The sequence below is a fragment of the Coturnix japonica genome, chromosome 1 (assembly GCF_001577835.2).
Source record: "Coturnix japonica isolate 7356 chromosome 1, Coturnix japonica 2.1, whole genome shotgun sequence".
NCBI classification, from domain to species: domain Eukaryota; kingdom Metazoa; phylum Chordata; class Aves; order Galliformes; family Phasianidae; genus Coturnix; species Coturnix japonica.
In genome coordinates, this window is record NC_029516.1 from 78,718,205 (window position 1) to 78,733,239 (window position 15,035).

Below are 15,035 nucleotides of genomic sequence, written 5' to 3' on the forward strand. Positions count from 1 at the left end.
CCAATAGAAGACCATATGATTCGTGTCTAGTTCAGGGAAGTAGGTCCCTCCCTCCTTATCTTAGTGATTTCTTAGCCATTTTTCTCAATGCGAATATTATATTGCTTAAATATACTGCATAATTAGGCAGCGTTTTCAGAACAGGTTGATTCAGACACCATTTCCCACCATTCATATTCACATCAGACCTCAAAATGTTCATGTCCATTACTGCAGTAAGGGGAAAACAATCATGCAGAAGACCGACTCTTAGACACCTGCTGTGTTCACTGCACAGAACAATCCTGATGTGCTGTTTTGCATTCTAAAGCCTACGCAGAAGTTAATGTATCCACACAGTAATGAGTCATTATATCTCATTAGAGGCTCAGTTTGCAAAGTCCAAAGTGTACAAACAGAGGCATAAGACAAATCTGAACTAAGCACTGTACCCTGCCCTCTGCCTGCACCAGCAGTTCACAGGTATCTAGTAAATGATTTATAAACTCAAAGATAACAAAGTATAAAACTGTAAGACTACCTCTGGTTTATGAAGCAAGCATTTTCTGGATGATCTGTGATGTCTCTGAAAATGTTCCAAACTTTGGTGTCTGCTCTGCTGCTTACAGGTAAGTGCATGGCACCCTGTCTCATATCGATCTCTTCTGGCTTGTTAAATAGGCAGCTAGCAAAAGAAAAAACAAAACATGTTACCACCAGAACAGTTCTGATGGGAGACAATTAATGGGAAATCACTGCAGCAGGGACATATGGGAGAGTGGGTGATCACAAGACTGCATAGCAAAGTCTGTAAAATACAGTCTTCATCTGTAAAATACAGTCTTGATTCTGAAAGAGAATCTTAAAGGATGTTTTCTGATCTCTAGAATTTTTAAGAGAGCTTAGTGCTTTTTCTACCCCCCCCCCCTCCGCCCCCTCCCCCCCTTATCCTCCCTTTCTCCCCTGGAACCTTTCCTAAACATTGTTCTGCTCTCATCATTGTCAGTTATTGCTTATAAGAAAACACAATTAACACACATCTGTTTCATAAGTGATTTCATGATGTCTGATTCAAAATTGCTTAAGGGGACCTGCCTTTTATTTCTTTTAAGCTCTCGTGTTTTCTGATTATTGGACCTTTACAATACCTAAAAGTCAAGAATCATTCTGTAAAATCTTAAACAGTATGAAAATAGATGGAGTAGGGCTGCAGCACCAGCAAAGCTGAAAGAATGCTCTTCTCAAACAAACACACACTGCTACAGTCCATGCTCACTTGCTTATTCCTCACTAAATTAGAACAAAGTAGGCAGGCACTAAGCAACTATAGACTTCTTGGGTGATTGCCTGCATCACAAAAAGGTGCTCCATCCATGCATGCATTAAAAGCATTTCTCAGATCTGAATGCTTGAAGAACCTTAAGAACTAAGGCAAAAATGGGATTGTAATGACAAATATTTAATCACAAATTAATATCAGTATGTTTTGTGAATTGGAGCCAAACTCTCTATGATTAGGCTGCAAAGAGGATCTGCAGGAAGGGAAGGGAGATAGAAAGAGGCTCCTTCTTTCTACTGCATGTTAGAGGGCAAATTAGAAACCTTCCTCACTCCTTATCTTCACTTCCTGATCTGCTGTGCATCTGAGCTTGGAATACTCCTGCATACTTTTCTGTCTGCTCAAACCTGACCTCCTTACCATGGAAGTTCCGCTTGGAATTAAATAGAGAAGACAGCACGGTACTGCCCCTCATGTGGAAGACTCTTATCTTTGCTCTGTCTTCCCTTTGTGCCCATCTTTCACAACAGCCTTGCTTGCTCTCCTTCTCATGTTCCTTTTTTAAAAAGTGGGAACTACTTACTGCTGATTTCTAACAAGCTCTTAAAAGTTTGTATTGATCACTGGCAACAAACAGTTCAGCTTTTCATTAAATGTGAATCCTTTCAGCAATGGAGAAGGTGGTGGTGAATTAAAACAGAGCCTGCAAGGCTCACTAATGAGAAACTGACACTTTATCACACCCTCAGTTCAGCCACTACAAATCATTCCTCGATATTAGACCACCTCCACACCTCGAAAACAGGTTTGCAGGGCTATTTGCTGGCCTTCTTTCTATGATCTCTGCATAGTGCAGCAGCTATGGATGGAGCACAAGAAGTGTTGTGCTGGCACCAATATCATTGCCGAAAGGTCTCAGGTACCGGACCGGAGTGTCCTGTACATTAACTCATAGGTAAACTAGTAGCCACATGTGGATTTAGAAAGAACTTTTCACCAATATCCACTGAGCAGGACCTCTATTTTTTTTTTTTTAACCCTTTGTTACAGGGGAAATAATTCCTACCCTAGAATTATCCAGTAATTTTGCCAAATTCATCTGCTATTTTACCATACCTGAAAATCTTCCTGATCCCAGTGTGAACATGTTGGTATCACACCAACAGTATGTTCAACACATAATTTGGCATTGTGTCTGTATCCTGACTGCCTTTGCTGATGAGGGAGTGAGGTATCTCTAAAGATTCCTTATGACTGAGCTCTCCCTTTCAGTTCAAGTTCTGTGCTGTAAAATCAAGAATTGTCAAAGAACAAACTGTACAGTACTTGAAAAATAAAGAGACCTAAATTTTACAACCTACAAGGATATGCACAATGCTGAAGCATTTAACAGTCATTGACTTTAAATTACGTCATTAAAAATCATTAGAAAACCTAATTTTAAGGCCTACTACCTTCCGGACACTTCAGGATACATAGCCCATGTGCATGCACACATTTCTTTTTCACCATTTGCAAAAGCAACATACAAACATTTGATTGGAGCTTAACTGTGCTTTTTGACTGGAAAGGGCAACAAAGGTAGCCTAAAGAATCCAAAAATCTACTCCTGCAGCTATCCATTCAAGTATATGAAGTACTGAGAGACAGCATCACAAAACCTAAAGAAATACTTGTGTGGAAACAAACCAACCACTTCCATGCTTTACTTTTAGCACTTATACTGTTGTGCTGTGGTATGCTGAGTACTTAGATGCTGCAGAATAAATTGATCAAAACCAAAAATAAGATTCTTATTTAGTATTTCCCAGATATTTTACAGTTTGTAAAGATGTATTACATATGATAGGAAAGTTATCTAAGAAAGACCAAAAAGCTCAAACAAAATGCAATAGTCCAAGGCCAAGTCCTGGGGTTAAGACATGCACCTCTGTGGTACTGTTAGATTTACCTTTTCAAAGTTACCAACACGTCAGCATCAGTAACGTCAGCAAGATTGAAGTATCCAAGGCTGATGCTTAGTTCTGCTTAGGTGCTGGCTGTAAGTGCTGATAACACCATCCGCCTTATCCCATGAGCTGACATTCTGGCCAGCCAGTCATCAAAACTGATAATAAGAATTACTAATCTAAAAGTAATGGAGTCAGAGCAATTACTGACGTTCAACATTTATGTTCCACTGACACAAATAACTTCAGCAACAGGTTTTCAAGTTGTCAGGAACTTGAAATACTCTTCAGAAATCAGAGAAGAAACAAATAGCTCCAGTTTATATGAAAACGTCTGCAGAGAAGGATTGAAGTGTTGCTAAGGAATTTTTTTTATTTATATTTTTCCTGTAACTATCCTGGCAAATCAGACACAGACCTCTTTTCCCTGTGGTAGATGTACAGCAGTAATAGATTGTGGCCTCAAGCCACAGCATCACTCCTCACCACTTACACAGCACTGCTGATTTGATTAAGGAGCACCTGGATAAGTGGAGAAATATCCTATTGTAAAATAAGTATTCAGATTTCTTATTTTATCATTCTGCTCTACCATCAGACATGCAAATAATGTCTTGCCTTCTTTCCCCAAAGACTGCTAAGCACGCAATGGCTCCTACTTCTCAGCTTTCATAAAGAAGAAAATCAATTAAATGGTTTCCTAAGGAGGCAAAGGTGCTAAAATTTAATCCCATCCTCACATTTTCTCTGTGTGGTGAAGTGCATCATGATGCATTCAGCTGGTCAAAGACAACATTGCTCTAGGAAGATTTTGCAGTTTCACCCAGTTGAATATCTTCTTTAAAAAGTTTATTCTTGCACAGTAGAGTTCAGCTTCTGTTTAAGCCTTGTGTTAGGAGATTTTAATTACAAATAACTTATTATGCATGCAGATTGATTTTATATTTTACATAAAATTTTCCAGCTATACTGCAATACTTTTATTATTATCTGGGCATTCATAGCTATTTAATATGCGTTTTCCATAATCAGTGCTTTTGACATTCAGTGCTATTAAATATGTGTTTGCTGTTTTGACAGGCATGACAAAAGTTTACCACTATTTCTGCTCTCTCAGGTTTGGCATTGTAGTTCACCCTAATCCAAACAGAGATACTCAGAAAACACCATAGCAGTAACGGTTGCTAGTAGTTGTTCCCACTGGACAATCTTTTGAGGTGTAGGGACAGACAAAACTGTCTGCTGAAGGCAGTAATTACATGAGTTAAGCATCTGCTTGCAAAAAACAGCCCATTTTTTTCCTATTATCTGCTTTTCATACAAGAATATTGAGTGAATCTCCAGAGATGATGAAAGGAGTCACTCTGACTGGTAACAGCTGATACAGTCCTTGCAACAGTTTGCTTCTGCATGCATTCCTTCTGTTTTCCCTTCGGACCATTAATTCTTAAAAATGCTTTTCAAGTAAGGTTTTTCTAAGAGAAAAGAGGGATAAAAGTATTGAAGGAAAACATTAATGTTCAGTGTGCCTCATGGTTCTTAACAGTAGGTCAACTTTGTCTCTCTACAATTTCAAATTTTTCCTGTTTTTCAGCTCAAATTAATGCCATGTGAGCAATTTCATTAACTCTTATCTACCCACCTGCTCTTAACTCCCTCCCTAGCCTCATACCTAGATGCTCTGCAGCTATGTTCACCTGATTTCTGAGCTACTCATCTGCAAGATGGGTTGCTACACATGCAACCCAATGTCCCTCAGGAATGCTCTCTTAATAAAACTTGAACACCAAATTCATCCACAAACATTTAGTAAGGCAATCAAAAGGTGGTGAAAAATTACACCCAGTTTAAGAAACTTAAACTGAGGCAAGGCAGATGTTATTTGCTGAAGTCTATATACTTCATTCAGAGGAGCTACTTGTAGATCTGGCAGCAATGGACCAGATGTCCCTGTCCACATGATCTTTCAGACCTTGCTTTCTCACAGCTCTGCCAGAAAACAAACATTCCTCATTGGATACAGGTGCAGTCAGAGGAGACTGCATGCCAAGAATGGAAAGTTAATACACTTAAAACACAGCACTGCACCAGAGGAGCCAAGGCAATACCCTCACTGTCCCACCAGTGAAGCTACAAACTCACTCCGTGAGGATGCTGGCAGTGGGGAAAGGAAACATGATAACCCCAAGCTGCTGAGTGATCTTTGTTTGTAGCTCACCACGAAGCCATAAGGCCAAAGCTCAGACTGGTGATAAAATTTAATGTTTAATGGCCCTTACTAACTATAAATATATTCAAACAAAAGTGCAGCCTGCTACAGAGCCAATTGCCAATCCCAGTTCAGTTATCTCAGTCCAGAAACGTAATCATGACTTTACAAAATATTTAATACTAAAAGAACTCCCAGATTCACTGAAGGAAAGTTAACAGCTCATAGATTTTCTACTGGTAACTTTGGGTTGCCAGAGAACTAAAGAAATTTGGCATGAGATTAGTTTTATCCTGCACAGCCCTGGAACAGCACTGTAGAAGCTTAATGGACAAGCTTTTCTATTTTTATTTTTTTTTAAACAAGCATGCTTTTGGCAATGAAGAGAAATAGCAAACATCCTGCCTCACAATACTGTTTCCTATAAGCATTTGGCATGCATTTTTCTATTTGAAAAGCTGCAGAGTGACCAACTGTATTTGTTAGTGGTCAGCAAAGCTGGCAGTAATAGCAAGGGATCTGATTCTACTGAGCATCGTGAATGAAAGCAAATGTTTGATGTTCTCAGATTTCCTCCTAGGAAATGATGAATAAGGACACTAGAGAGTGGTCAGTAAGGCAGCAGTTTGCCCTGCAGAACTCCTGCAAAAGACACTACATACATGAGTTCAAGTTCTTGGCTCATCTGTACTGAGTGTGTGCAGGTCATCCTCAGGGGTCCACTTAAACCCATTCAGCCAAGTTGCAGCTCAGTTGTTTACAGATCTCAGCCTCAGTTCAGCTGACTTATCAGTGTTTAAAGTTAATTAGCAGCTCATTAAAAATTATATGTTTCAGACTAAAGTGCTATTTCAGAGCAGTTTAACCCCAAATGAATTTCAGTCTCAAAAACTGTAGACTAACAGAAAAGTCATTTCCTGTACCAAGGCTTTTCATATGAAATTAATGAGGATTTCAGCCTTTTTTCCTTCGGCAATATTGTCATTTCAAGAAGATCTACAAGAAATTATGCATCTGGGATGACCTTTTTTAAGCATAGAACATATGGTAATGATATGTACAGTATCCTTTCTCAACAAAATAATTTCCACACATACAATATACCACTACAAATGAGAATAAATACATCTAAAACCAGGAACATAGTTAAGCTTAGGTTCATTTTCTTGAGAGCTAGATATCTCAGTACGCTTATGCAATGCCAGTCTTACTTTTTTCCTGTCAAACAGATGTTCATTAAAGATATAGTAGCATTATAGTAGCACCATAGTTTCATTGCAAATTCAATTGGATTCAACAGACCATAATTTCTAGGAGTTGTTGTACTAATTTCAGGCTTAGAAAACATACCAAACTAAAGAAAACTTTCTGAAGCTCTATAGTAAGACTGTCTTGGGCTTCTTTTAAGTAAATCACCATTCCAAAGGAATTTTTATTGAGTATAAAATATGGTTGCTTTGGGGGCTGGGGGTCTTTTTTGTTTCTCTTTTTAAAGTGCACATTCTAAACATTTTTTTCTAATGTTACACATATTGCTCAGTTACCATTTCAGGTGCCCTTGGAATACCTTTTCTGACAGAAGAATCGGCTAATCAGTTTATAAGACTTAAACGACAAATACCGTATTCTCACAGCTACTGGGACCCAAGCAGTAGTCAGAACACATGGGGATACATGGTGGCTGAGCAGGTATTTCTTCCATTATCTCACAGCACCTACTGAAAGAGAAAAAAACAATAAGCAAGCAAAATCTAAAGGGCAGGTCTGGGATTAGCAAATAACAAGAACCCCTTTGGGGGCAAGAGAGGAAACGTGTCTTGTTATCAGTGCAAGCAAGGTTTCTCCATAGCCACACATGGTATTCATTCAGTATCAAAGCTCTGAATGCTCTTTTTCTGTTTTGATCTACTTCAGATTAGTGAATCATGGACAGCTCTGAAAGACACAGCACAGTACTACATGGATTTGGGATCTTATTCCTTTGATCCTTCAATTGCCAGGTATGATGAGGCTTCTCAACAGAGTATTTCACAGACTCACAATGCATGTGTGTACCTGAGTAAGTAAAACTGTCAGATACAAGAATGCCAGCAATTATATCTCAGTGGCATAATTATAACACCATGTTCATGTTTATAAGAGGCATCCTAGAAAATTAAAGATTTGTTTTCACCTACTCAGTTGTTTAAATGAAGTCATTTTTATTGCGCTAAGCTCCTTCTCAGGAATGCTTTGAGGGAATTTAGTAAAGTCATGAAGAAAATATGCCTTTTTAAAAAGCCTGCAAAATCTAAATTGCAGCAATATAGCCTTCATAGTTGATTTGCAGCACAGATGGAAAACAATTCCTGAAAAGAAAAAGGGTTAAAAAACCAACAAGGCATTTATTTTAATAACAAAACTGTATGCAGTGCAAAATAAAAGCTCAGCTGAACTAAACAAAGAATGAGACATAGTAGCTGGCAAAAGCAGCATTTATACATCAGCTCACAACTACATGAAATAAAGTGTTTTAGATCATCAGTGAGGAATTATTTATGACTGTGCTAGAACACATACAGTTTTGGGGACATCATTTTGTCCAATTGAGGTGTATAGTTGTAATTATACAAATGTATAGTTGTAATTACAAAGTGAATGGATAGCCAGAGGGTATATAAGGAAAAGACTCACCAATGCTGAGGCTCACAGTCAAGATGGATGCTTGCCAACATTGAGGCTTGCCACAGAAACTCCACACAGGGACAATCTCCAGAAAGAGAAGCTACCGTAGTGGTGGCAACCCTTAAATGGGATCTAGGAGAGGTGGTGTCTAGCTCCATCTTCACCTGTGCTCCCACAGCTGACCCGTCACTTGCCTCAGATGGTCAATCAGAGGTTCAGGCTGTGATTAATAGTTTCCCATACATGAGTGAACAAATACTGGATGACTACATTTAATAAGCACATTACAGAGCACACACATTACTCCCATTAAAAATTTTTCATGCCAAGATACTTCACTTCTCAGGAAAGGACAGGAGTGAATAGAAGTAATCTTATGCAACTTAAAGTTTTGGTGCTTAAAACAGTAGATAGATAAAAAATAGCAGTTTAGTTAGTCTAACTGTACCCACCAATAGGAAAATATTGGGCAAATGAGAAGAAACATCAGGATATTCTCTCACAAGCTCCAAAAATGATATGGGTAGCAATGTGCTGGGATAGAAATGCATTTGTTTCATGACGTGTGGAACTGCCCGAAGTCACTTTACTTAGTTTTCTTGGGAAAACAAAACAAAAAATTGCCCAGACCTGTCTTTTCCATCAGGAAAAATTATTCAGACAGAAAATATCTAACTACCTCTAATTATAAGTTGCCCAATCCATGTGACTGAAGGCTGTGATCCCGACAGCTGTCAGGCATGCTGCAAGATGAATTATTCCTCCAGAATGATAATCCTCATGATTGCCATATGACAGGATTATAACTAGTTTACAAAAACACATTTGTAGGCACTCCTACTGAAGCACATTTATGATTTCAGAGGGAGATTGGATAAGTCCTGGACTGAAATCAAGTTCACAATGCTAGCGTGGCAGAAATTAACATCCGGAACTTTTATGAAGGCATATTGTAGAAAAAAAAAACATAGCCAGAAGTTTCAAAAATATTTTTGGATAGCAAAACAATGATTTTTGACCTCATTGCTCATGATTATTTACATTTCTGAGGTAACCAAGAAAATCAAGCCTATAAACCATATGCAGAAATCTGTTTCAGGGGCGACACTTCCAAAACCAAATGTTGCAAATCTGAAGACCAGAGCTGCTGACAGGATCTTGAAATAATTTTGCAGACTTATGTACTAAAACCAACTTTTTCCATCTTTTCTAGTGACAACATCAGATCTTACATGGACACGCTACAGCAGTCTGGGATGCACCTCCAACAACAGAGTAGGATGAACAATTGAATCCTACACATCTCATGTCTGGTGATATTAGGACTTGGAGTGTTATCTGTTTGCCACAAATTACTTTCTCTCATACCATGGTCTAAACACCACAATTCACACACACAGTCTTTCTCAATGGCATATATTTTGTGTGGAGAAGTAGTAGAAATGGGATGTAAGTCACGGTAAATTGAATAAGGAGATGAAGACTTAGCAGCCCTTAACTTTCACCAATTAGGTTAAAACAAACAAAAACAACAAGAAAAAAAAACAAATAAGTTTGTTTTTATGTGAAGGGTTTATTTTTAAGTAAAAAATTGTTTGGTGGTTTTTGTTTTTTTTTTTTTTCCCTGTTGTTCTGTTTTATAATAGAAAACCACATCTTTATTTCTCAATATTTCACTTAAGCTGCATTTCTGAAAGGAAATAAAAAAGAATGGAAATCAGTCACCGAGGCTGGATAGGAAGTTGAGTACATTTACTCCAGGTTTGGCTAATAGAAAGGATATACTTCCTACAATTCAAGAGTATTTCCAGTTCTTCAAGTACTGTGGTCAAAAAGGAATTGTAGTGTGCATCTCTGTTGCGTATACTTTTCTTCCTGCACTTAAAGTTCCATACGTGAACACCGAAAATGACTGAAACTAAACATGCCAGCATAAGCTGCTTTTCCTTACCTCGTGGGAGTAGGATCTGGTGAAAATATTTGTTCACAGCAATTTTCCTAATAAAAAGAGTGATGCCAAAAAAGTGTTTTTATGGTAAGTTCTTGAGTGCATAAGCTTCCCTATTCTTATCCATTAAGCCAACTTATTTCAGGACATCTTTGGAGAAAGGATTGAGCAGCCGTATTCTTTAGACATTATTAATATATTTCTGGCAATCAAAACCTTTCAACTGTGGTCAAAATTTCTGCACACAGAAAGAGAAGAACTTCTCGGGATGCATAACAACCTGAAGGGCAGAGTAGGAAGGCAGGCAGTTTTCCCCACAGAGAGCAGATTCTGTGGGTCTGAGGGTCTTTGCTAGAATAACTATATGCTGATCAGAATGAATGCAAAGATAGTGTTAGATATTCTAGAAAGGAACATGTATTCTGACTTTCCAGCAATCTCTATCACATTACTAGGTACAAAATTATCCTTAGGCCATTATTAATTTCCCTGCATAGGACAATGGGCCTGAAATTGCCATTATTCATTAGCTGAAATGGAAAATTCATTAAACACTTGAAAGAGATAAATGAGGGGGCAAGTTCAGTATGTGCCATGTAGAATTTCACATCTTCAGTTGTGCCACTTAATTATGAAGTGTTCATTTGAAGATAAGGGGCAACAAATGATGCATAGACTAGGAGACTGCATTAGTTACACGCAAAAGCATAGCCATGCCCTTCTGCTTCTTGGGTGAGTCTTGAGGATCCTCAACCTCCCATTGTTTTCCTCAGCATTTTCATGAGAGTCTGAAGCTTTTCAGTCCGTAGCAAAAATTCAAGGTTAAAAAAAAATAAAAAAAAAATAAAGCAGCAAAAACCAGCCAACCAACAGAGGATCTACCCATTCTGGCTGCACACTTTGCTGGTCTCACAGGCAGCCACTGTGCAAGCTCTCGTGCAGCACTATGAAGGGCTGTTGTTTTCAGCCCTGCCTGTCTAATCAGTGTTGTTGCTGCCAGGGCAGGGGTTTGGGATCTGCTTGAGAACTGTTTTCATACCTACGTGGTAAGTTAAACCAAAATCAGGGTTAGCTCAGGAGGCAATTTGGAAATGGACAACAGATATTCCCAGAGTGTGGGCAACAAAGTCCGCCAGTGAGGTGGAAGGTAAAACACAGTGCATCATCCTCATTCACTGTCAGAAGGTGAGTTAACTGCCTGATCTTTATGAGCCATTTTATGGTTGTCAGAGCAATAAAATTAGACTATCCACTGCCTTAAGTCTAGTGCCACGAGGACAGTCTTGCATAAGGCTGGTTTTGTGACTAAAATGTCAAACAAAGCCAGTGGTTGCAATTTGATGGTTCTGTTGTACTTAGACATGACTAATTCCTTTAAAGAAGTTGTTCTGAAAGCCAGAGCTGCAATCTGCAAAGCTGTAGCTTCAAGCTAATGTCACTAATTCAGATAATTAGTCTTGCTGAATTAAATGGGAAGAATTGTGCACGCATGAGTAGCAGTGGCATATGAGGTGCTTATTTTGTATTATCAAAATACATGCCACTCATGACAATGAGCAAATGGTTTTCATAGGAACTGGATATGAAAATCCTTCTTCTTCTTTTTATTAAGAATTAGGAAAAAAAAGTAAAAAAAGTATTGTCTGAGTTTGCTTCCCTTCTTTTAGCTACATGAAGTCTTTCAACCTTTCAGCATAAGCAAATCTGAAGCATTCTTAACTACCTCTTCTCCACATCGTCATGTTGCCACCTACAGTTATTCTCTCTTTGCTATTTCCACACAGCACAAATACACATACAGTTTCTTACTGATGGCAAATCCAAAGAATGTACCTACAAGATAGAGAATTTCAAGTGCAGCTCTGCTGATTATGGGGGTGGAAATAAAGGCCTTGGGGCACAGGATCCATGCAACTGGTGCACAGAAGAGCAGTTGCTTTCAGTACCCCGAAGCTTTGTGTCTGAGCAGGTGAACTGCTGATCTGCAAGAGCTGCAGAACCTCTGGCTAATTTCTGAATACTCCAGTTTATGGAGGTCTTGGGGGAGAGGATGAGTGGGTGGTGAAAAAGCTGCATTGAGACCCGTCTCTGTGCAGACTTTAGTTGGATGGATGCAGGATAATTTCTGCCAGGTGGTCTTGAGCTGCCAGTTCTTTTCTGAAGGATACCAGCCTGATGTCTTCCTATGATCAGGTAGAAGTACAGAAATCAGGATGACTGGGTGCCTCATGCTTGAATAATACCCCCAGCAGAAGATTTTCCCCAGCTGTGGAGCTTATGGGTATCTGTCCTGTAGGGGACTCAAAGGCCAAGTCAGGTCTGAGTTATACTGCAGCCCCTTTCTCAGTCTGAGTACATGCCTGTTCCCTCAGCTACTCAGAACCCTAATTCTACCTACCTTAGCTGTTAACAAACTACCTTTGTGATCTCTGCCAGTCAGTCAAGTTGAACTAGAAGCAGCACACAGGTTAAAAAAGTTACTGTGGCTAGATGTGGGAGATAAACGCATGCAATAACAAGACAACATGAGTGTAGGAGCCTTGCTTCTTTGGAAAACCAGATGGAAGACTCAAGAGTTGTCTGATGTGACAGAGAAATTCTCTCCAATAATAATAATAAAAGATTAATACTACCTGGCCTTTCTTTAAAAGATATAAGACTTTTCAACCAGAAAACCATTTTAAACAAAGCAAACAGGAGGAGTTGCGCAACCCAAATAACATGTGCGTAACCTCCCTTACAAATGCCAAAGGAGAGATAACTACAAAGAAACATTGTTTGCTTTTTTAGGCTCAGCAGAACAAACAAGTAACACTATGTAGAGGTAATGAGAAAATTGATGGTTTTGGAAGCTGAAATGATTTCTACAAACAGAACAAGTGGGGTCTGGTTTTCAATGGATGTTCTACAAGCTACTTCATTGCTATGGTAATTCTTATGATTGAACTTGGCCTCAAACAATTTTAATGCAAAGGACTTTTGAGCTTGTATCACACTGCTTTTATGTACTTGCTTTGCACTTGATCTTCTGTCGTCTTAATTTAAACCAAAACAGCTGAGGCAAAGTATTTACCCAATCTATACCTGCTGCTGTAATTTCCAGTGCCAGCAAAAGTGAGTGGTGTTCAAAGTGATTTTATGTTGGCTGACTGAATATACAAACCACCCACCCGAGGCAGGTGCATAACCACTCCATATAGAGTGGAAAATAAGTTATTAGTGTTTTGAGTCATTTGTAGGAAGCAATGAGATGAGTATCTAGAATATAAAGATTGAAAATTATCCACCACTGATAAGTTCAGTCAGGAAAAGAGGTAAGCATTCTCTGCCTGTGATTATCACCTTAAGAAAGCCACAAGCATCAGCAATTACCTTTCTGTCCTTGCAGCTGTTCAAACACACCATATGGTTATTATACCTGTGGAGTCTACTTTCCCTGCTCTACAACAGCAACAGGCAGACTCAGTGTTGTGGCTGACTATCTTAGGGGTGAAACAAGTACTCACTGACAACAGTAGTGTGTGAAGTTACCCCTATCTGCCATGTGGAGCAAGCTTTCCTAATGTCATTGTCAGTACAGGCACAAGAAGGCAGGAGGGACAAGAGCCAGCACTTCAGCCTCCTTGACCCACCTGCTATTACTGACTAGTCAGCTTGGAGTAACATTTTTTGTTCAGCTGCTTTCTCCCAGCTACACAACCACTGCTGAAGTGATTTCATGCCAGTCACTGTCCCCTTATAGGACTGAATAAGCATGTGAGATCCTGTCAGAGTAATTCAACTATGTCCTGGTTGTGACAGAAAGCTGCTGTGAAGCAGGGAGCTAGTTCAGGGAAAGTTTAAAAAAACACCATTACAATTGCTGTCAATACTATTACCATAAATCCAGATCCTGACTGTGCAAGGTGCCATGAGAAAGCAGACTGCCTAGCATCCTCAAAATGCAGGTAGACCTGTTCAAGGACAAAAAAAATGTCCATAAGCTTAAAAACAAAACAAACTGTGGTACTTGGTGGTGGCTGCTCACCACTGCAAAATAAGTGATGAGGCAGTTATTAGAAGAATGAATTTTAAATAAATTTCCCTGTGAAATTGCTGTCAGATGAGAACTAACCTTTGTACAAGCTTTTGTATATGTATCCTTAGATACAGCATATACATACTTGAATCTAGATCAGGATGATCATCACTGAAACTGTCATTATGATTAAGTAGAAGAATCACAATGCAACAACTTAACTTGCCTTGGAAGAAAGTATTATCTTTAGAAAACATGCAGTTGATTAGCATGCTTATCTAGCCTGCAGGTAGGGAGATGAGCCCTATCTTTAACTGACCAGTTGTAGGCTGTGTTGGGGTAGTGGTCAAGTGATAAAAATATGTATAAAAAAGTATCATGAAAATCCTGGGGCGTGCTAGCTTTGTGGAAGACCACCTAGAACCCGAACTTTGCAAGTCAATATTTTAAGTGTGAGATGGGCTTACTGCACACTGCACTGCAATCTGCCTTCCAGACAACAATATCAAACATGAATTTGATGAACCTTTTACAGAACACTCCAAAGTGCCACTAATTCTTACTGTCTTTGCTCCAGTATTTTGTAGCATTACCTTTGGTGTGGAGTTTAGGCAGGAAGTTCTACCACAAGCTTTCTGATGGTCTGGGACCAATACCTCCCCCCATGTTACTCCACAGAGAGAATGCAGCATGGTTTTTGCCACAGAAAATAGCTACCACTGCATTATACCAAAGCTATACATACTGACTTGTGGTTCTGACTTTTAATAGTGATTACAGAAAAGAGGAATAGTCTTTCTAAACATGTATCACTGTTAAACTAAGGAGAAAAACAAAACAAGAAGCATACTTTTACTCACATGTCACTTGGGAACATTACCTTTTTTAAAGCACAGAGACAATTCAACCAGAACCACTAGGCTTTGTGGACTAAGGAAATCTCTTTTCTACAAGTAAGATAATAATCTCTTTTCATTACTCACAGTTAC

General features: G+C 39.0%; 1 protein-coding gene across 1 annotated transcript; it reads left to right on the top strand.

Annotated features, from left to right (window-relative positions):
- The first annotated feature begins 500 nt into the window (after window positions 1-500).
- On the top strand, window positions 501-10,104 carry C1H3orf85 (chromosome 1 C3orf85 homolog). Its single transcript, XM_015877992.1, has 4 exons — window positions 501-608; window positions 6,957-7,105; window positions 7,331-7,416; window positions 9,294-10,104. The coding sequence occupies exons 1-4, from the start codon at window positions 560-562 to the stop codon at window positions 9,370-9,372; spliced, it is 363 nt and encodes a 120-aa protein (XP_015733478.1). The 5' UTR covers window positions 501-559; the 3' UTR covers window positions 9,373-10,104.
- The last annotated feature ends 4,931 nt before the right edge of the window (window positions 10,105-15,035 follow it).